General features: G+C 45.2%; 2 protein-coding genes across 2 annotated transcripts in view; both read right to left on the reverse strand.

Moving 5' to 3' along the window:
- Positions 1-24,051, reverse strand: part of LOC126035456 (uncharacterized) — a 430,975-nt gene that overhangs the window by 157,974 nt on the left and 248,950 nt on the right. The window lies entirely within an intron of this gene.
- LOC126035465 (creatine kinase S-type, mitochondrial) overlaps positions 1-24,051 on the reverse strand; it is a 63,416-nt gene that overhangs the window by 12,916 nt on the left and 26,449 nt on the right. Inside the window, exons 6-7 of the mRNA XM_049794088.1 lie at positions 5,742-5,827; positions 454-577 (exon numbers count right to left, since the gene is read on the reverse strand). Of these exons, the coding sequence (XP_049650045.1) occupies positions 454-577; positions 5,742-5,827 (210 nt within the window). The remainder of the gene's footprint in view (positions 1-453; positions 578-5,741; positions 5,828-24,051) is intronic.

A 24,051-nucleotide genomic window follows, 5' to 3' on the forward strand; every position in this document is an offset into this window, starting at 1 on the left:
TAGTCACAAAACCCAGTATGTCCCCAAAGTTGGCAGTGAGCTCAGGAGTCCTATGTCCTAAGTCCTGCGTACAACCTCAGCAACATCCAGTCCACTCCCAGAATCAGGGATGAGAACCAGTAAGCTAGTCTTCCAAAATAAAAGGCTTTATTTATGAACTCCTACAGCCTGCAGACACGAGGTGGCAAAGAAGAAATATTTCTTTAGCCAGCCAGTGCTGAAGATTGTAATAGAAAAGCTAAAATGACATTTCATCTATTTTTTCCTACAACTCGGCTAACAATTTGCCTTTGTTTCCTTCTTTAACTGCCATTAATGTGGGTTGCTATTTGAACTGGTGTTACGTTATTTTGTTCCTTCTGGAGATGTCAGTTTAGTGTTAACCATGCTAAGTAGTGATGACAACAGCCCAACAATAAACAAACAGGCATAATAAATTCATTGAGTTATTACCTCTTTCAAACCACGGCAAAATCTTTCAAACACCCGTTTCATGTTGCCACCCTTTTCCATGGAGATCACCCTGGTGTGGTCCTCTTCATTAATCCAGATAAGAAATGTCTTGTCATTGTTATGCCTGGTTGAGAGAAAAATTAGTAGCTTTAAAGCACAAGATAAACCCTGAAAAATAACTCTCAGTATCCTTAGTTTTATTACAGTCTTTCAGGACTGTGAAGAGGTTAAGCACTGCAAAATAACATTGCTCTGCACAGTTAAGGACATGAGCTATTTTCAGAGCTTGATCCCCCATGCCAGTGGAATTATGCAGGTGAGAAGAGCAGTTTTCTCTGATCATATCATGCTGCCCCAAAGCTGAGCTATGAAGAACATGTCTTCAAACATGAACACAGTTGGGAGGTACAGCTGCTAAGGGAACAGGCAAAGGGAGAAGCCAAATTCTGCATATTCAGTCACTGGGGATGTTTTTTACTGTTCTTAGAAAATTGCGCAGTTAGAAAAAAACCTAACTCAGGGGCTCAGTCATATGACCTTACTTAATTGTATTGTCTTCTAAATCAAATCCCAGTGCCCTTCATATCACTTAGTAACACTGGATTGCCACATCAGTCAAATTATATGTCTGAGGAAAACAGCTACATGTTGCTTCCAGACACTTCATTAAAGATGCTGGCTTGTCAATCAAGATAAAAATGCCTAAAGAGAAGTTATCTACTATTGCTTCAGACAGATCAGTCATGACTAGGTTTATAAAGGGCTAGGTCAAACCTGAGGTTGCTTTTCCTGGCTTTTCTCCATTTTTTCTGTCTTTTACAACAGTCTTTCTACAGAATGTAGAAGGTGATTGATAAGATTAGACTTGTTCATACAAATAGTGGAATATTACCAAGTTTGAAACACATGAAATTTGAAACTTCACTGAGAGCCTAACTTGCAGCTTGTCTTTTACTGCAACTCACTTTTCACACTTGGAGTTTGCCAGTGCAAAACCAAACAAACAGGTCCAAACATCCTGTGGCCTGACATTAGAGTTACAGAGAGGTCCAGTTATTTCATTTTCAGTCACGTACAAATATTCAGAGTAGGATTTTCCAAAGAGATTGACGTTGGCCTGACTCAGCTCCCCCTTTAATTAAATGAGTCTTCCCACTGCTTTAAGGAATGCAGAGTGAGACAATGCTGAGGAAAAAATCTGTTCTATGGCAATACTGGATTGTATTCAGAAGCATATCCAGTATTATTCTGGATAAGTTAAACCTGCTTCGTCAGGGAGCAGGCACTGTGAAACCTGATCAAAAGCCTGCTGGAAATCTGTGAGGATTTTTTTATTTCAGTGATCTTCCAATTAGTTCCCCAGTGCCTATTTAAATCTGAGGAAGAGATTTGTTCTAGGAAAATGATAAATCTGAGGCATTCTGTTCATTGTCTCTACAACCAAACAGAAAAAGCACCAACAATGTAACTACTATCCAGGGATCTCCTGAATAAAACAGATCTGATGTGGGCTTGTCTTACATGTGAAATATCAGGCAGAAAGAAAAAAAAATGAGTTAGTGGGATTGGAAAATATCTCAGTGAGCCAGATTTGAAAACGTACCCTTCTTTTACCAGAAATTGTTGTCTAAAAGAGTATACATTATGACATCCTCTCTGAAAGTCTGGAACCTGCCTAGGGCAAGGAGATAGGATAGAAGGCTTTTCAGAATCCCTTTTAGCCTAATTTTCCAGAATTATAACATCTATTAATCCCTAGAAATATACCAGGATGGATTCAGATGCTAGGCATTGCACAGCTGCCTCCATCATGTGATAGGGTGGGTGTGTGCACTGTAATGGGGGATATTATCCCTTTCTCTAAAAATATTCTATTCAAGCACACAAAATATCAAGGTTATAAAAGAAAAAACAGACCTAAAACAAAAAGGAAATTCAACTAGTGGATGAAAAGCTGGACATGAGCTGACAATGCGCACTCACAGCCCAGAAGGCTACAGTCGAGTTTTAGGCTGTATTTCTAACCTCACTCTGCTGATTTTAGGGTGAATCACTGGCTCTTTCTCAAATCAACTTGTTATCTTGAAATAGGAAAAAAAGATATATAAAACCAAAAGAAGGAGCCATGCTTATGATGCTATGTTGTGTTGCTGATATAAATGACTGTTTATATAGAATCCTAGAATCATTTAGGTTGGAAAAGACCCTTAAGAACATCGAGTTCAACCATAAACCTAACACTGCCAAGTCCACCACTAAACCATGTCCATAAGCGCCACATCTACACGGTCTTTTAAATACCTCCAGGGATTGCGACTCCACCACTGCCCTGGGCAGCCTGTTCCAATGCTTCACAACCCTTTTCGGTGAAGACATTTTTCCTAACATCCAATCTAAACCTCCCCTGGCGCAACTTGAGGCCGTTTCCTGTCGTCCTATCGCTTGTTACTTGGGAGAAGAGACCGACACCCACCTCGCTATAACCTCCTTTCAGGTAGTTGTAGAGAGCGATAAGGTCTCCCCCTCAGCCTCCTTTTCTCCAGACTAAACAACCCCAGTTCCCTCAGCCACTCCTCATAGGACTTGTTCTCTAGACCCTTCACCAGCTTCGTTGCTCTTCTCTGGACACGGTCCAGCACCTCAATGTCTTTCTTGTAGTGAGGGCACCAACACCGAACACAGTATTTGAGGGGGGGCCTCACCAGTGCCAAGTACAGGGGGACAATCACTTCCCTAGTCCTGCTGGCCCCACTATTTCTGATACAAGCCAGGATGTTATTGGCCTTCTTGGCCACCTGGGCACACCGCTGGCTCATATTCAGCAGGCTATGGACCAATACCCCCAGGTCCTTTTCTGCCAGGCAGCTTTCCAGACACTCTTCCCCAAGCCTGTAGCACTGCATGGGATTGTTGTGACCCAAGTACAGGACCTGGCACTTAGCCTTTTTGAATCTCATACAGTTGGCCTTGGCCCATCGATTCAGCCTGTCCAGGTCCCTCTGTAGAGCCTTCCTACCCTCAAGCAGCTCAACATTCTCACCCAACTTGGTGTCATCTGGAAACTTACTGAGGGTGCACTCGATCCCCCTGTCCAGATCTTTGATAAAGACATTAAAGAGAACTGGCCTCAATACTGAGCCCTGGGGAACACAACTTGTGACTGGCCGTCAACTGGATTTAACTCCATTCAGCACAACTCTTTGGGCTCGGCCGTCCAGCCAGTTTTTTACCCAGCGAAGAATACACCAGTCCAAGCCACGGACAGCCAGCTTCTCCAGGAGAATGCTGTGTGAAACAGTGTCAAAGGCTTTACTAAAGTCCAGGTAAACAACATCCACAGCCTTTCCCTGATCCGCTAAGTGGGTCACCTTGTCATAGAAGCAGATCACGTTAGTCAAGCAGGACCTGCCTTTCATAAACCCATGCTGAGTGGGCCTGATCATCATCATCTGTTTGTCCTGTACATGCTATGTGATGGCGCTCAAGATGAGCTGCTCCATAACCTTCCCCAGCACCGAGGTCAGGCTGACAGGCCTGTAGTTCCCCGGATCTTCCTTGCGGCCCTTCTTGTAAATAGGCATCACATTGGCAAGCCTCCAGTCAACTGGGACCTCCCCTGTTGACCAGGACTGCTGATAAGATTGAAAGCAGCTTGGTGAGCACTTCCGCCAGCTGCCTCAGTACCCTTGGGTTGATTCCATCCAGCTCCATAGACTTGTGTGTGTCTAAGTGCTGTAGTAGGTCGCTAACCATTTCCCCTTGGATTATGGGGGCTTCATTCTGCTCCCCGTCCCTGTCTTCCAGCTCATGGGGCTGGGTACCCTGAGAACAATTGGTCTTGCTATTAAAGATGGAGGCAAAGGCGGCACTAAGTACCTCAGCCTTTGTCACTATGTTTCCCCCCACATCCAATAAAGGATTCTGCTTAGCCCTGCTTCTTTTGCTAATGTAGTTATAGAAACATTTTTTATTGTCTTTTACCTCAGTAGCCAGATGAAGTTCTAGTTGGGCTTTGGCCCTTCTAATTTTCTCCCTGCATAACCTCACGACATCCCTGTAGTCCTCTTGAGTTGTGTGCCCCTTCTTCCAAAGGTCATAAATTCTCCTTTTTTTCCTGAGTTCCAACCAAAGCTCTCCGTTCAGCCAGGTCGTTCGTCTTCTTCCCTGCTGGCTTGTCTTTTGTCACATGGGGATGGCCTGCTCCTGCACCTTTAAGATTTCCTTCTTGAAGAATGTCCAGCCTTCCTGGACTCCTTTGCCCATCCTTTGCCCTGCCTCCCTGTCTGCCCTCTGGAAGTCCAAGGTAGCAGTTCTGCTAACTCCCCTCCTTACTTCTCCGAGAACCCAAAACTCTGTCATTTCATGATCACTGTGCCCAAGATGGCCTCCAACCACCACATTACCCACAAGTCCTTTTCTGTTTGCAAACAACAGGTCCAGCGGGGCGCCTTCCCTCGTTGGCTCCCTCACCAGCTATCAGGAAGTTATCTTCCACACACTCCAGGAACCTCCTAGACTGTTTCCTCTCCCCTGTATTGTATTTCCAGCAGACATCTGGTAAGTTGAAGTCCCCCATGAGAACAAGGTCTAGCAATCATGAGACTTCTCCCAGCTGCTTACAGAATATTTCATCTGTCTCTTCATCCTGGTTGGATGAAGACCATTATGATATCTGCCTTGCTGGCCTTCCCCTTGATTCTTACCCATAAACAGTCAACCACTTCATCACCATCGTGAAACCCTAGACAGTCAAAATTCTCCCTAAGATACAGGGCTACCCCTCCACCTCTCCTTCCTTGCCTATCTCTTCTGAAGAGTTTATAGCCATCCATTACAGCACTCCAGTTTTGCAGGTCACCCCATCGTGTTTCCATGATTGCAACTATATCATAGTTTTCCAGCTGCACAATGGCTTCCAGCTCCTCCTGTTTGTTGCCTGTGCTGTGTGCATTGGTGTAGATGTACTTCAGTTGGGCTATTGATCCTGCCACCTTTTTGGGGGGAGAAGCCCTAATTCCTATGTGTCTGTTTTCAGGCGCTTCCATGGTTTCTAACACATCGATAACCCTTGCATCTTTGCTGTCTTTGCCTATATGAATATAAAGGTCTTAAATTTTAATTTTTTTTTTTTAATTAATCATTTAAAACATTGCAAAAAAATTTAAAAAACCAACCCTGAACATGCTGTGAGTATCAGTGCAGAGTGACTGTGGGGTTAGGACAAGCAAGGACACTTGTAATACGGTCTTTTAAACATGACACAAGCTTCTACGTGTCACACAACATACCAGATTCCTCTGGCATCCGGCCAGTCACGTGCCATCCCAGCACATGTTAGCAAAGGGGACACTGGCTTATCAAAGAGAAAATGATCCTGGACACCGAAATAGGACCAGAGAGAGAGACACAAACAGAGAAAGAGAAGAAACAAAACAAAATTGAAGTTTATTCAGGGCAGCAGTATGACACTGTCTTATGCTTTTAATATGAAGGTAATCAATACAAGTAAGTCACATAGCATGGCTTGTGAACCTGGTTCCTTCCTGACTGAAAACTAAAAGCACTTTACCCAGGTGACTTTCTTAGAGGGCAGGTTCTTGCAGATTCTCACTGACACTGGTAATATGACTTAAGTTTTGCGAAAAAACATTTTTAAATTGTATAGAGGTGGGGACCTAATACCACATATGCACAACAGAGGGGATTGTGGATGGACTTAACCACTATAACCAGAAATGTGCATCTGCATACAGACAAATTTCAGGGTAGGAGAAGGCAACGAGTCCTTAAAGATAGCCAAATATCCAATGCTAGATCTGAAAAGAGATTTCTCTAGCATAGAGATGTAGCAGTTTATTTTGAATGTGAATCAAGGTAGGAATTAAATTGGTGCTAAGTTTGATCTTTTGGAATCACAGACTTGTTCTATTCCTCAATTCAGTGAGGAAGCAGAGATTCAATTTCTGATTTAATAAATGCATCACTTGGTGTGCCACAGACTTGCCATATTCCAAATCATTTTGTTTTCACTTGGCTGGTTTTTTTCCCAAGCAAATAAGTATTGATTTTCATGTGTGTGTTGAAAATTTATTAGTTCTTATTTCCTCAAATGCTGTCATATCAAATGTGGGGTTTTTCTTAGGATTTAATTGAGAATAGGGAAGCAAGCTATCCAGAATAAATATGACAAGGTAGACAAGTTGATAAGCTTTGCCTTTTCCCCCTCAATTAAGAAATTTAGGCCTTCATCTTTGAATGCCCTGTGATGGGCATGATGCAGCCCAAACACCAACCATACAGAAAAAAATGAGAGTTCTCTCTGCTCATCATAGGGACACAACATTTATTTCCTCAATTTGCTCCACTCTTCATTTTTGTTTCAGAGAAAAAATCCTCCTTCTGCAAGAAATCAGACGAGCACTATTAGTTTCCCTTACATGCCTATGGCGCAAATATGCAAACAACTGAATGCCTCCTGTGTTGAATGCTATTCAACTCTCACTGATTTGAGTTTACAGAAATCAAATGGTGCTTATTAATGGTCAGCAGAAAGACTGACATCTTAGAGGTTCGAGATCCTAAAATACTGAAGGAAGTAAGCAATGATATGAGTTAAAGATGGAATCTGTGTTTGCAACATTCAATGCCCTGATTTTCATAAATTTGCATTACTGTGAAAACAAACCAAACAAGGCAAAATGATGTATCAGCAAAGCCTATTCCACTTCCCAAAGAACTTAACTGGTAAACCATGAAGGAATTATGTTCTCAGTGCTCTTATTTTGACCTGTGCTTCTTGAAGAGCTCTCTACTGCTGAAGAAGGCAATGAAATAAAACCTAAGATAGGTAATCAATATCTTGTCAATAACCATATTACCAAGGACATTCAATGAAAAAAGTTTCTGATCTTACATAAATTCTTAACTCCTAGTTAATCCAGAGTGTGACACCTAGTTGCAAGATTATAAATAGTTATGTTATTTCATCAGCTCCTTTTTGGTTGATGTTATGGATTAATGTGCTATGAATATAGCTAACAAGGTATGGCCATGCCTTTGGCTATTTAAAATGCACATTCAAGCTTTGGTTTTTTTGAAGCAATCTTCTAGATTTTTGCATTTTTAAAAGTCTGAATATTGTAGACATTCGTCTGATCACCCCGTGGGACTCGGCACAGGGTCCACCATACCCTGGGCCACAGAGCACTGACACCAATATGAGGATGCTGCAAATGGCGTTTATTCAACTGCGTCACGCCCTTACATACTGTCTGTCGGTCATCCCGCCTCCCTTAACCCTTCTCTTTCCGTACATCGCGAGATCTTCCGAGCGCCAATCCCTACAGAATATGAATCCCTGTTATGGACTTTCAAAATAGTTGACTGTTGTCCAGTTTTGTCATGAAAACACTTGGAAACTTCAATCCTCTCAAACATGTCTCTGCAGGAAATGAATAATGAGATGATGCAACAAAACCCATGATGAAAATCCTGGTGTTCCTACCTGTGTGACAATGAAAACTATTGTTATGGACCCGATCCTTCAAGTCCTTAAACACGGTTATGGGACTGGGAAAAGTTGACCTGGATGCAGGTTGCTACAACCATTTTGGAGAAATTAAAATTAGTGTCATTTTGACATTAAAAAAATATAGCAAAAAACCCCACCCTGACAGTCTAGAATACAGAAAATATGTAATATTTATCTCAGTGTAATATGTAATACTACCAGTTTAATTTGTTATTAATATAGAAAATATGAATCTTTTCTCAAGGAAATAACCAAAAAAGAGTCCCGAATTGGTTTATAATTTGGCCAAAGACATGGCCATAGCCATATATATTTGATTTGACAGAGACCTTCCTATGTGGAACATAAATTATTTTTTTTGGATCTGCACAGTATGTATTTAGCCAAAATATAGACTGTTGACAATTTTCCATCATCCTAAAAATATTGACAGGCCATTACCTACTGAGTTTATGCTGTGATTATCTTCCTTAGCCATGCAGAAAAGCATGTACACCAAAGAAAGCCAAAGACAAAAATGAGAGTAAACGAAGATGGTGTCAGTACTGGATGTATCGCAGAGCCCCCAGCTTGCATCCAGGCAATCCACCAGCTCAGAGCCATGCTGGCTGAAGCAGAAGATCATATCTGAAGCTGCAAGAGTAAAACAGCAAAGTTTGCCGAGCCATGCCTAAGGGGGAGTCAGGCAGGAGCTGTTATCAATAAAGAACAGTAAATTGCTGTTAGAAATAATGAAGAGACGAGGAAGAGAAGGAGGAGGGGGCTGGGGTGATATGTAAAAATGATGAATAGAGCTGTTTCCCTTTAAGAAAAGCCTGTAATAGCTGGAATGACCAAAATGGGGAAACCCTTTCTATGGACAGGGTCTGCACAGCATGCTGTGTGTGGATCAGAGGCCCGCTGAATGCTGCATAACTCAGGGTTCCCAGCATCTAAAGGGATGTAAGATTGTCCCTTTCTTTCTTTCTTTCTTTCTTTCTTTCTTTCTTTCTTTCTTTCTTTCTTTCTTGTGTTAGCTCTAATAAATAGCATTTAAAATGATACTTTACAGAGTGCTTTTCTTACTGGGATCATAACAAACCAGCACTTCCAGGTGCAAAGCACCAAGTCCCCAAAAATAGAAGCAACAGAACATCTCTACAGCTACTAAATAATTAATGCCTTAAAATATCATATTAGCCGTTTGGGGCCACAGGAGATCACTAGAAGTTCAAGTTCTGTTAATTGCCTGAAAAGTTTTGGCCCCTTTTAAGAATCACAGAATTCTCCATATTGAAAGTATGGAGTGATGACAACAGTCCTCAGCAAAGTATGATTCTGGAGTGACTACAGAGCTCTGGGGGCAGTAGTCAAGGGCATGGGGGCCCAGGTGGTACTCTCCTCAATTCTGCCAGTGAGGGTAAAAGGCATGAGGAGGAGGCTATTACAGGTCAATAATTGTCTGCAGAGCTGTTCTTGGCAACAAACAGAGGTTTGGTTTCTATGACCATGGGACCCTGTTTGAGGATCAGTGTCTGCTTGGTAGAAATGGGAACCACCTCACTAAGTGGGGCAAACGTATCATTGCCAATAGGACAGCTGACTTGGGGCTAACCTGGTAAGGAGGTTTTTAAACTAGGAATGATGGGGGATGGAGAGAGTTACCAGGAGCCCTGTGAGGGAGTGATGGACAGGGTAGATGAGCAAAGGGCCTGGGGTGATATGACCGAAAAGGATCAGAAAACCAAAAAATATGCGGCTTGAGCAGGGTCACCTCCAGCATTTTCATGTAAGCAAGGAAGCATCTACAAGGCACTGTTATGGAGAAATCCCAAAAATCCTTTCTGGGAAATTAGCATGCTGGGGTGCCTCTCTAAAGTGCCTGTACACTAATGCATGCAGCATGGGGAATAAACATGAGGAATTAGAGATCTGTGCACAGTTGCAGGGCTACGATCCTGTTGGGATCACAGAGAATGGCTACCAAGACTGGAGTGTTGCAATGGAGGGGTACAGGCTCTTTAGGAAAGACAGTATGGGAAGACAAGGAGGGGGAGTTGCCCTTTATGTTAGAGAACAACTGGTATGTATGGAGCTCTGTCTGGGGATGGATGATGAGCCTCTGAGAGCTTATGGTATTAAAGAGCATACAGGTATGGGAGACACTGTAGTGGATGTCTGCTACAGGCTGCCTGACCAGGAAGAGCAAGTGGATGAGGCCTTCTACAGACAGCTAGGAGCAGCCTCACATTTGCAGGGGCCTCCTGGGGTACTTTAACCACCCCAATATCTGCTAGAGGGACAACACAGCAGGGCATGAGCAATCCAGGAGGTTCCTGGAGAGCATCAATGACAACTTCCTCACCCAAGTGACAGAGGAGCCAACGAGGAGAGGTGCTCTGCTGAACCTCCTGCTCACCAACAAGGAGGGGCTCGTTGGGGATGTGAAGGTCAAAGGCAGCCTTGGCTGCAGTGACCATGAGATGGTGGAGTTCAGGATCCTGAGGGGAAGGAGGGAGGAGGGTAAAAAGCAAGCTCACAACCTTGGACTTCAGGAGAGCAGACTTTGGCCTTTTCAAGGATATGCTTGGAAGAGTCACATGGGATAAGGCCCTGGAGGGAAGAGGGGCCAAAGAAAGCTGGTTAATATTCAAGGATCTCCTCCTCCAAGCTCAAGAGCGGTCCATCCCAACGAGCAGGAAGTCAGGCAAAGATCCCATGAGGCCTGCGTGGATGAACAGGGAGCTCCTGGCCGAACTCAAACACAGAAAGGAAGCATAAAGAGGGTGGAAGCAGGGATGGGTAACCTGGGAGGAATACAGAGATACTGTCTGAGCATGCAGAGATGCAGTTAGGAAAGCCAAAGCCCACCTGGAACTGAATCTGGGCAGGAATGTCAAAGGCAACAAGAAGAGCTTCTAGAAGTACATAAGTGGAAAAAGGAAGGTTAGGGAAAATGTGGGCCCACTGCTGAATGGAGTAGGGGACCTGGTGACACAGGACATGGAAAAGGCTGAGGTACCAAATGCCTCAGTCTTTACTAGCAAGACCAGCCTTTGGGAATCCCAGGCCCCAGAGACCAGGGGCAAAGGCTGGAGCAAGGAAGACGTACCCTTGGTGGAAGAGGATCAGTTTGGGGAATACTTAAGCAAACTGGACGTACATGAGTCCATGGGCCCTGATGGGATGCACCCATGAGTACTGAGGGAACTGGCAGATGTCATTGCAAGGCCATTCTCAATTATCTTTGAATGATCATGGCGATTGGGAGAAGTGCCTGGGGACTGGAGGAAAGCAAACGTCACTCCCGTCTTCAGGAAGGGCAAGAAGGAAGATCCAGGGAAATACAGGCCAGTCAGCCTCACCTCGACCCCTGGGAAGGTGATGGAGCAGTGAGTCCTGGGAATCATTTCCAGGCACATGAAAGGCAAGAAGGTGATTGGGAGTAGTCAGCATGGATTCACCAGGGGGTAGTCATGCTTGAGCAACCTGATAACCTTCTATGATGAAATGACTGGCTTGGTAGATGAGGGGACAGCAGTGGATACTGTCTACCTTGACTTCAGGAAGGCCTTGGACACTGTCTCCCATAAGATCCTCATAGAGAAGCTGTTGAAGTATGGGCTGGATGAGCAGACAGCGAGGTGGGGTGAAAACTGGCTGGATGGCTGGGCACAGAGGGTGGTGATCAGGGAACAAAGTCCAGTTGGAGGCCAATAAGTAGCGGTGTACCCCAGGGGTCAATACTGGGTCCAGGCCTGTTCAACATCTTCATTGATTGGAGTGTGCTACCTTGAACTTCTAGCCCTTATACCTGTTTGGCTGAGTCATAGAATCCTAGAATCATTTAGGTTGGAAAGGACCCTTAAGAACATCGAGTTCAACCGTAAACCTAACACTGCCAAGTCCACCACTAAACCATGTCCCTAAGCGCCACATCTACACGGTCTTTTAAATACCTCCAGGGATGGCGACTCTACCACTGCCCTGGGCAGCCTGTTCCAATGCTTCACAACCCTTTTCGGTGAAGACATTTTTCCTAACATCCAATCTAAACCTCCCCTGGCGCAACTTGAGGCCGTTTCCTGTCGTCCTATCGCTTGTTACTTGGGAGAAGAGACCGACACCCACCTCGCTATAACCTCCTTTCAGGTAGTTGTAGAGAGCGATAAGGTCTCCCCCTCAGCCTCCTTTTCTCCAGACTAAACAACCCCAGTTCCCTCAGCCACTCCTCATAGGACTTGTTCTCTAGACCCTTCACCAGCTTCGTTGCTCTTCTCTGGACACGGTCCAGCACCTCAATGTCTTTCTTGTAGTGAGGGCACCAACACCGAACACAGTATTTGAGGGGGGGCCTCACCAGTGCCAAGTACAGGGGGACAATCACTTCCCTAGTCCTGCTGGCCCCACTATTTCTGATACAAGCCAGGATGCTATTGGCCTTCTTGGCCACCTGGGCACACCGCTGGCTCATATTCAGCAGGCTGTGGACCAATACCCCCAGGTCCTTTTCTGCCAGGCAGCTTTCCAGCCACTCCAGTCGTTCCACCCCAAGTCGTTACTTGATAGGCTGTTACTTGTTGTTGCTGACATATTTACTCCAGATGCTGATTTACGTGTACCCTCACCTGATCAGGTCCTTGATCCCTTTCTTGCTGTGTACATCAAACTCCAAGAAATGTTAATGGCTGTTTTCGATTTTTGCTGATTGCTGTGCTGTTTATCACTTTGCTTTGCTTTACGTGGGAGAGCTATGCTAAAAGTACTTGCCTTGAGCGTAATCTGGTATTTCGGCCCTACATTGCTGTTGTTTCACTACTCCGAGAACCATCTCATGAAGACGATCAGCCATTACATCTTTCCCCTTTTCTCCTCGGAGAGACAACTTGAGGAGGTATACTGTGGGGCTTAGCTGCCTACCGGGGTTAAGCCCCAATCCGTCTAACAGTCTATCCCTCAAATCCATATTTCTCCAATACAGAGGCAAGAATGCTGTGGGAGACCATGCCAAAGGCCTTACAGAAGTCCAGGTAGATGACATCTGTAGCTCTTCCCTTGTCCGCTGATGCAGTCACTCCATCATAGAAGGCCACTAGATTAGTCAGGCATGATTTGCCCTTGCTGAAGCCATGCTGGCTGTCTCTCATCACCTCCCTGACTTCCATATGGCTTCAGCATAACTTCCAGGAGGATCTGCTCCATGATCTTCCCAGGCACAGAGGTGAGGCTGACAGGTCAGTAGTTCCCAGGGTCCTCCTTTCTACCCTTTTTAAAAATGGGTGCAATGTTTCCCTTTTCCCAGTCACCAGGGTCTTCACCTGACTGCCGTGACTTTTCAAATATCATGGAGAGTGGCTTGGCAACTACTTCTGCCAGTTTCCCCAGGACCCTGGGATGCATCTCGTCGGGTCCCATGGACTTGTGTATGTTCAGGTTCCTCAGGTTGTCTCGAACCTGATCTTCTCCTACAATGGGAGGGACTTCATTCCCCCAGTCCCTGCCTTGAGGTCCATCCACTCGAGAGGTGTGGGAAGAGAGATTACCACTGAAAACTGAGGCAAAAAAGTTGTTGAGTACCTCAGCCTTCTCCTCGTCCGTTGTCACCAGTTTGTGAGTTGTGTTCATCAGAGGGGGTACACTTTCTTTGACCTTCCTTTTCTGGCTGACATACCTATAGAAGCCCTTTTTATTATTCTTTGCATCCCTTGACAAGTTCAGCTCGAGCCACGCCTTGGCCTTCCTGACACCATCCCTACACAACCGGGCAGCGTCCCTATACTCTTCCCAGGATGCCTGTCCCTGCTTCCACTGCCTGTGCATTTCCTTCTTGCCCTTCAGTTTGACCAGCAGGTCTTGGCTCATCCATGCCTGTGTCTTGCCTTCCTTTCCTGATTTCTTACACCTAGGGATCAAGAGCTCTTGCGCTCTATGGAAAGCATCCTTAAAGATCTGCCAGCTCTGTTCTGCTCCCTCATTCCTGAGGGCAGTTTCCCAGGGGGACCTATTGACTAACTCCTTGAACAGCTGGAAATTTGCTTTCCTAAAATTCAGGGTCCTGACTTTACTCTTCGCCTGACCCATATCCCTCAGCACTGCAAACTCCACCAGTGCAGGATCACTGTAGCCCAGGCTGCCTCCAATCTCGATGTCACCGATTAGCTCACTTGGTGCTGGTGACCATCAGGTCCAGTATCGCAGCCCCTCTGGTAGGGCTGTCTATTACCTGGCTTAAGAAATTATCCTCAATGCACTCCAGGAGTCTCCTGGATTGCCTGCAGCTCGCCGTGCTACTTCTCCAGCAGATGTCGGGGTGGTTGAAGTCCCCCAGCTGGATGAGAGCCTGCGAGCGCGATGCCTCCTGGAGCTGGAGTAAGAAGGCTTCATCAGTAGGCTCCCCTTGATTGGGCGGCCTGTAGTAAACACCAACCACAAGGTTCCCTTTGTTGCCTCGGTCTCTAGCTCTTACCCATAAGCTTTCAACCTGCTCGTGGCTATTCTTCAGAGACAGCTCTTCACAATCTATCCATTTCTTGATGTAGAGGAAAACCCCTCCGCCCCTCCTTCCTCGCCTGTCCCTTCTGAAAAGCCTGTAGCCATCGATAGCCGCACTCCTGTCATGAGTTTCGTCCTGCCAAGTTTCAGTAATGGCAATTAGGTCATAGCTTTCCAGCAGCACGGTGGCTTCCAGAGGTGGAAAGCTGCTGCGTGGAGTCCCACAGAACAAGTCGTAGAAGCCGTCAAAGGAGAAGGCGAGTCGGGTCATTTGGCAGATGTGAAAGCCATCCCACTGGCCCTAGAGATTGCTGAATGAGAAAAGTAGCCAGTACTCTGTCTCTCTACTGAGTCATGGATGGTGGCAAATGCCCTATGAGGGTGGCTACAGCAGTGGAAGAAGACCAATTGGCAGCACAGACGTAAACCCATCTGGGCTGCTGCATTGTGGCAGGACATTGCTGCCCAGGTAGAGAACCTTGCTGTAAAAGTGCGTCATGTAGATGCTCACGTGCCTAAGAACCGTGCTGCTGAAGAACATTGAAACAACAAACAGGTAGACAAGGTTGTCAAAATTGAAGTGGCTCAGATGGACCTGGACTGGGAGCATAAGGGTGAGCGGACTGGGAGCATAAGGGTGAGCTGACTGGGAGCATAAGGGTGAGCTATTCATAGCTCAGTGGGCCCATGCAACATCTGGACGTCTAGGAAGAGATGCAATGTACAGAGCCAGGGGTGATCCAGGGATGGGCCTGAACACTGAAGCCATCACACAGGTTTTCCGTGAAAGCAAAGCATGCACCATAATCAAGTGAGTAAAGACTCTCTGGTACAGAGAACGGTGGCTGCAATATCAATAAGGGGAGGTGTCCTGGTTTCAGCTGGGATAGAGTTAATTGTCTTCCTAGTAGCTGGTACGGTGCTATGTTTTGAGCTCAGTATGCAAAGAATGTTGATAACACACTGATGTTTTCAGTTGTTGCTAAGTAGCGTTTAGTCCAAAGTCAAGGATTTTTCAGCTTCTCATGCCCAGCCAGCGAGAAAGCTGGAGGGGCACAAGAAGCTGGGAAGGGACAGAGCCAGAGCAGCTGACCCAAAGTGGCCAACGGGGTATTCCATACCATGTGACGTCACGTTGTCGTGGTTTAACCCCAGCCAGCAACTAAGCACCACGCAGCCGCTCACTCACTCCCCCCCCATCCAGTGGGATGGGGGAGAAAATCGGGAAAAAAGAAGTAAAACTCCTGGGTTGAGATAAGAACGCTTTAATAGAACAGAAAAGAAGAAACTAATAATGATAATGATAACACTAATAAAATGACAACAGTAGTAATAAAAGGATTGGAGTGTACAAATGATGCGCGGGGCAATTGCTCACCACCCACTGACCGACACCCAGCTAGTCCCCGAGCGGCGATTCCCTGCCCCCCACGTCCCAGTTCCTATACTAGATGGGACGTCACATGGTATGGAATACACCGTTGGCCAGTTTGGGTCAGGTGCCCTCGTTGTGTCCTGTGCCAACTTCTAGTGCCCTGGCTGGGCATGAGAAGCTGAAAAATCCTTGACTATAGTCTAAACACTACTGAGCAACAACTGAAAACATCAGTGTTATCAACATTCTTTGCATGCTGAACTCAAAACATAGCGCTGTACCAGCTACTAGGAAGACAGTTAACTCTATCCCAGCTGAAACCAGGACACACGTTTAGTATAGAAACTGGGGGGAGTGGGGGCAGGGGATCGCCACTCAGGGACTAGCTGGGTGTCGGTCGGCGGGTGGTGAGCAATTGCCCTGCGCATCATTTGTACATTCCAATCCTTTTATTACTACTGTTGTCATTTTATTAGTGTTATCATTATTAGTTTCTTCTTTTCTGTTCTATTAAACTGTTCTTGTCTCAACCCACGGGTTTTACTTCTTTTCCCGATTTTCTCCCCCATCCCACTGGGTGGGGGGGGAGTGAGTGAGTGAGTGGCTGCGTGGTGCTTAGTTGCTGGCTGGGGTTAAACCACCACAGGAGGCCTGGCAGATCAATTATATCACACTGCCATGAACCCACCAAGGCAAGCCCTGCATGCTTACCATGGTGGAGGTGAGCACCGGAGGGTTGGAAACACCCTGTAGCCAATATCACTGCTTGAAACACCATCCTGATCCCTGTAAAGCAAGTTCTGTGGCAGCACAGCACCCCAGAAAGAATCATGTCAGACAACAGGACTCATTTCCAAAGCAACTTCATGAGCATCTGGGCCACGGAACACGGCATTGATCATAGAATCATAGAATAGTTTGGGTTGGAAGGGACCTTTAAAGGTCATCTAGTCCAACCCCCCCTGAAATAAACAGGGACATCTTCAACTAGATCAGGTTGCTCAGAGCCCCGTCCAACCTGACCTTGAATGTTTCCAGGGATGGGGCTTCTACAATCTCTCTGGGCAACCTGTTCCGGTGCTTCAGCAAACAGGATTGGGTGTACCACATTCCCTATCATGCACCAGCCTCTGGAAAGACTGAAGGATGCAACGGACTGTTAACGACTGTAATGAAAGCGCTGGGTGCTGGGACATAGAAGGACTGGGATGCAAATTTAGCAGAAGCCGCTTGGCTGTTTAATACCAGAGGATCAGATAACTGACCTGGCCCTGCCCAAACAGAACTCCTATGTGCTGTAGAAGGAGATAAGGTCCCTGTAGTGCATGTAGGGAACTGGCTGGGAAAGTCATCATGGGCAAATCCATTTGTGGGATTGCTTTCGGTCAAGGACTCAGGTATAATTGGTGGGTAATGCAGGAGGATGGGGAAATCTGTTGTGCACCTCAAGGAGATTTAACCCTAGGGGAAAATAACCCATGATTTGAGTTGCATATTATAGGAAGTACAACAGCAGGAATCACCTGAACCAACAGAGAATGAGCCTTGCAAGAAGCCAAGCAAGTACAGCAGCGACCCAACCTGAGCTGGCTTTGGCATCCAATAACTCAACACAACACGCAACCTCTCCTGTCCTGAGTGACCACCATAATGAACGGAGCCCAAGTCATAGACTAAGTGAACTCAATGGACATTTTATGGACATTTTACAGGGGAGGCCCATAGACTAAGGGAATGATATCTGTGTATATATCAAAGGACAGGAAGGGGGAGCGGTGATTAATGAGGATGTATTGGAAAGTGTAGGACCCGAGCGTGACGTAAATGGTATGGAATAAAGTGTAGAGGTTGTACAGGGTTTGGCTGGGATGGGGTTAACTTTCTTCATAGCAGCTGGTATGGTGTTATGTCTTAGATTTGTGGCTAAAACAGTGTTGATAACACACTAGTGTTTTGCCTATTGCTGAGCGGTGCTTGCACAAGTATCAAGGCTTTCTCTTTTTTCCCCACCCTGTTCCCTGCAGTGAGTAGGCTGGGGGTAGGAGGGGACACAACCTGGACAGCTGACCCAGACTGACCAAAGGGATATTCCATGCCATACAACATCACGCTCAGCAATAAAAACTGAGGGAAGGAGGGGTTTGGAAGGTAGTCATTGCTTGGAGACTGGCTGGGCATCAGTCTACTTGTGGGAGATGGTGAGTGATTGCCTTTGCATCACTTCTTTTGTTTTCTTCCTCTTTCCTTCGCTTATTAAACTCTCTTCATCTCAATCCATGAATTTTCTCACTTTTGCTCTTCCTATTCTTTCCCCCGTCCCAGTGGGCTGGGAGAGTGAGTGAACAGCTGTGTGGTGCTTAGCTGCTGGCCACACTACTTAAAAAATGTTTCTCTGCTAATTGGTTTATAACTGCATCAATCTTTGTAGAAATTAGTTCTTTCAATGCACCACAAGCGACATACACATTTGGACTTTATTTTGGAAACATATAGGACTGAATGAGTTGCATCTTAATTAGCCCTGATTTTTCATTCTTTAAACATTTCTTCTTTAGTTGTCTAAATGAGGTCTAATTTCTGTGATATTGTACACAACACTTTTTTGAAGTATAAAGCTTAGTAATTTTATATTACATATTTGAAGGACACTTTTAGCATTCGTAGCAAGACACCACAACCATATGGCACTAGGATGATACTCCCATAGTAATAAGACTGTTTTTCCAAAACATTATGGACAGCTTCTTCCTTTATTAACTGGATGACATCAGGGTTTTCAGCTACTAACCCATTTTGCACACTGTATTAGAAATATTCAGGGAAGTGATCTAAAATGAACCGTTTCAGTGTAAGAATGTTGAGTCTAGAGCACTGTATATAGTCTACATGCAGATCAGCAAATGTTTATTAAATGATCTGGATGATGGAGCAAAGTGAACCCTCAGCAAATTTGCAGATGACAGAAAACATGCTTTGGAACGTCCCACCTGGAAAGCAGCTTGGCAGAAAAGGACCTGGGCCTTCTGGTGGACAAGTTGAACATGAGCCAGCAATGTGACCTTGCTGCAAAAAAGGCTAACAGTACCCTGGGCTGCATTAGGCAAAGTCTTGCCAGCAGGTTGTGGGAGGTGATCCTTCCCCTCTGCTCAGCGCTGGTCTGGCCACACCTGGAGTCCTGTGGCCAGTTACTGGGCTCCCCAGTAGAAGAGAGACATAGACATAGTGGAGAGAGTCCAAAGAAGAGCCACGAAGATGATGAAGGGACTGGAGCATCTCTCTTATGAAGAACGGCTGAGAGAGCTGGGACTGTTTAGCCTGGAGAAGAGAGGCTTGAGGGGCATATCATCAATGTATATAAATGCCTGAAGAGAGGGCATAAAAAGACAGAGCCAGTCTCTTTTCAGTGGTTCCCAGTGACAGGACAAGAGGCAATGGGCACAAACTGAAACACAGGACGTTCTGCCTGAACATCAGGAAACACTTTTTGACTGTGAGGGTGACCGAGCACTGGCACAGGTTGCCCAGAGACATTGTGGAGTCTCCCTCCTTGGAGATATTCAAAAGCCATCTGGACATGGTCCTGGGCAGCCTGCTCTAGGTGGTCCTGTGTAGGGTTCAGTTATATGGAACTTAGTTATTGGGCCTGAAAATAGCTCATGGTCACAAGACTGTTCCAGGCGCCTTTAGAAGGCCTTGAACAGAATAAATAAGAAGATAGAAGAAGAAAGATCCCAATTTAGGAAAACACAGGTGCACATTCCATGATAAAGGGAACTTGGCACAAACAACCTCAATTCAGGGGCTTATCTTGACCAATTGGACTAAGACAAGTCTTGTATGCTTTAATTAACACAACCAATTATGTCTTGTGTTTGTGTGCGTGGACAGTACCAATGTAACTAATCACCGCTTATGCTTGTGCGCGTGGACAGTACCGATGTAACCAATCACCGCTTATGCTTGTGCGTGTGGACACCAAGTGCTTGCATGTAGTAGCCAATCAAAGTCTCTCAACAACTTAGAGAACTGTATAAAAATGATTAGCTAAGCTCAATAAACTGGCGACTTCAATCATCACATTGGTGTTCCATCATCCGGGCCCCGCACGGATTAATCCCTAAACCCTACAGCCCTGCTTGAGCAGGGGGGTTGGACCAGATGACCTCCAGAGTTCCCTTCCAACCCACACCATTCTGTGATTCTTTGATTCTGTACATGGGCTTGATCTGCAGTCCATCTCAAATGCTTCTGAATCAATTGCACACTCTCCCATGACAGCTCAGGCATTGCAATACCAATAATGGGCATGGGATGGGAATGCATGATCATGCAATTCTCCTTCCAGGCATGATAATTCTTGTCCTTCTGTGGACAACTCCCCATACCTAGAGAGCTAGGAAGAGCTGTTAGCTCTTTGATGGTCCTGCTTTGGGTGGGATTTCCAAGGTAATGGCTCTCTGGAAACTCCCTTTTGTTCCCAGAAGCAGCCATCTACTATTACCCTGACTCAGCCCAGGATTAACAGCTATCTTTTATTTTCTGCCAGTACTGCCCTCCAAGCAGAGCTTCTAAGTTTGATAGCATATTTCCATACATTCTGTATGGTATATCTAAATATTTTGATGCTTTTAATATTTTGTACCAGCTGTGGAAACTGGTTTGCTACTAGGTGACTGTAAAAGTGAGATATAGTAAATAATTATTAGAAATCTTATACTAACACTATGATTGAAACAATAGACAAAAGTATAGCCAAGCAATTAACTAGTAGAGGTAGTTACTCATAAGTTTGGCAGTTTTTGGCTTTATGACTAGATGTTCCTGTACCCTAGATGAGAACAATGTTGAAACTGACCACATGTGATTGAAACTGCATTAAGCTTCAAGATCAAAGAACAAGGACAAGAATAAAGACTTCAAGAACAGCCAGCAAGAACTTCAAATGGGTCGGTGGTCGCAAAAGCAGCCCTTCCACTCAAATGGATCCTTCATTGCACATGATCGGATGTAGGTAGTACTAAGATAATAAGTTGCAATCATTTTTATGCATATGTATACTCATCTGATTAATATGCAATTAGTTATTCTATATAACCTGTTTGTGCTAAAGCTGTGGTATGCACGCTAGGTGGAACTATCCCCCCATGCATCCAGCGCTGCAATAAAGAATGCCTGCTTTCTAAAACTTCAAAATGAGTCTTAGAGAGTTTCTTCGACTGGCTTTTCGGTATCAGTTAAGACCCATTTTTGTTAACACATGTAAATCTAAGATGACTCCCTAAGAATCATTTTCATATAAATATGGGGTCTACACATAGCAAAACAGAGAGTAGAAGAAAAGAAGAAAGGAAGGCAAGCAAGGAAGTCCAAACATAACACCAGGGACTTTATCTCCACTCATTGCAAAACTTAAGGAGAGGTATAATTCTCCCCACTTTACTCACACGAGAAGATGAAGCTTTCTCTCTTTCACACACACACACATGCTCATTCTTTCTTTCTTTTTTCCTAATGCTTTTAGAGTCTTTTATATTCAGTTAGTCATCCTTGCTGTAAGTTTCTTTAAATTGTAATTGGATAGTCTTCCAGATTCTGGAGGGTCCTTTTGTCAGAGGAATTTCTGGGGATATAGCCCCTATTTGATGAAATTGAGAGTTGCTAAATTAACAAAGGTCTGACTAAAGATACAATTCCTTTCTTGTACTAGAAATCCTGTTCTACCAGCAACTGTTTTTAAGGAAACCTAAAACAAAATACTTATGCTTCTACATTCATGTTCCCATGTTCCTGTATTTTATTTTCTGTCAAATTAGACTCTGACTTTATGAATATCGTGATCTCTGTGTGTGTGTGTATTGCATGGAGAATTTGGATCTTAGCCTGCACGTTTGATGTTGGAAGGACAATCTGTTATTGGAACCATAGGAACAAGAATGGAAGGTCCCTACATTGAATTCATTGAAGCAAGGAGGTGAAACAATGAGGTTCTGTCAATACTACTGCCTTACTTCTGATTTATATCACAAGTGCCCAGTTCTGGAGTAGCGTCAAGAAAAAAGTGTGTCCTTAGCTAACTTAGCTTGATTTTAATATGAAAAATGACACCCACTTGTGCATAATGAATATGTAAATGTAAGACCACATTAATATAATGAGTTAGGTCATTATTTAGACATGTGAAGTACTTTAGTTATATAAATTGTAACTGTCCTGGGTTCAGCTGGGATAGAGTTAATTTTTACAGGAACCTGGGAGATGGGGGGCATAGCCGGGGCAGCTGACCTGAACTAAACAAGGAGCTATTCCATACCATGTGACATCATGCTCAGTATATAAATGGGGAGCAGGCCGGGGGGTGTGTGCTCTCGGCTTTCGGTGGGGGAAGTGGCAGAGCGTTGGGTCCCAGGTGGTGAGCAGTTGCACTGTGCATCACCTTTTTTTGTATACTCTTTCATTAGTACCATTGTTGTTGTTGTAATTTCTTTGTGTTTGTCCCAGTAAACTGTCTTTATCTCAACCCTCGAGGTTCCAGTTTCTTTTCCTTTTCTCTCCTCCGTCTCCTCCCCATCCCACCAGACGGGGACGGAGGAGTGAGCGAGCGGCTGCGTGGTCCTTTGTTACTGGCTGGGCTGAAACCACGACAGTCCTTTTTGGCGCCCAATGTGGGGCCTGAAGGGTTGAGATAACGACAGATCTGGCCAGAGCGTGTTGAAACACATTTGTCATATGCATTTCTTATACTAGATAAATAGATGTTAGTCATAATGTTGTTTCATTTGTTTACATGGTGGCGTTTTGTAAGCTCTTATATGCTCTATGTATTGCCTGTAGTTGCGTATCTCATCTCTGGGAGAGTGATTGGGATTATCATTTTGCTGTACTGGGCAATGTCGACTTGTGAAATGATTACATCACTGGTCATGAGGTTAAGCTGGTATCTGTATGAGGCAGTGATATCATTTCCATACTTTGGGCACCTTCTGTTGGATTTCATTGGTAATTACACCCAATCCATGGGGAAGTTAGGGGGGGACACTTCCCTCCATCCATTCGCCTCCCTTTTCTCCTTCCAACTAATTACAACAGCTTTTGAGAATTTTGAATATCCTTGGGATGCGCAAGCCAGTGTGCTGTTAGTGCTATGCCTCCTGACTATGTTTCAGGTCTTCTTTAGGGCTACAAAAAGGCTCTTTAAGAGTACCACTCAGAGATCTCCCCCAAAGCTGGATATTCATGGGTGGCATGGCATGTGGGAGGATGTGGGCAGGTATCTAGAGAACTTCTCACCGCCAGTGACTTGGAAGTTCACTCCCGAACAACTACAGAACCCTCATGAAGTGATAGAATATTTGAAAGAAAAATGCTGTGGCTATCCCAGAGACGCACAACTCACTACACTGTGCTGGGCCCTGGCCAGTATCTACCAAACACTGCTTGATATTATGCAACACCCTCAGGGGGAAAAGGGGGAAAAGATGGAAAACAGGACAACAGGCACCATGGCTACCCCAACCCCAACAACAGGCACCGTGGCTGCCCCTATCCCGAGAACAGGCACCGTGGCTGCCCCTACCATGACAACAGGTACTGTGACTACCCCTACCCCAGTGACAGTTACTGCAGCTAAACCAGAGAACCAACCTGTGCCAGTATCGGTCACCCCTGTACAGAAAAAGAAACACAGAAAGAAATCAGTTCGCTTAGTGAGAGATGAAGATGAACCAGGGTCATCGCGAGAACAGGAGGAAGAGGCAGAACCTGAAATAATTACCCCTCTATCCCTGAGTTGCGTGACATGCAAAAATATTTTAGCCACCACCCAGGTGAGCACATTGTTACCTGGCTGCTCCGATGCTGGGATAGTGGGGCTAGTAGTGTGGAATTAGAGGGTAAGGAAGCTAAGCAGTTGGGATCTCTGTCTAGGGAAGGGGGCATCAACAAGGCGATTGGGAGAAAAACACAAGTCCTCAGTCTCTGGAGGCGACTTCTGTCAGGTATAAAGGAAAGATACCCTTTCAGGGATGAAGTTACATGTCACCAAGGCAAGTGGACCACCATGGAGAGAGGTATCCAGTACCTGAGGGAATTAGCCGTGCTGGAGGTGATTTATAATGATCCAGAAAATGCGCAGTCACCCACAGATCCAGATGAAGTCCAATGCACACAACCCATGTGGCGGAAGTTTCTACGAAGTGCACCACCAACCTATGCCAACTCATTG

Source organism: Accipiter gentilis, chromosome W (genome assembly GCF_929443795.1).
Source record: "Accipiter gentilis chromosome W, bAccGen1.1, whole genome shotgun sequence".
Classification (NCBI taxonomy): domain Eukaryota; kingdom Metazoa; phylum Chordata; class Aves; order Accipitriformes; family Accipitridae; genus Astur; species Astur gentilis.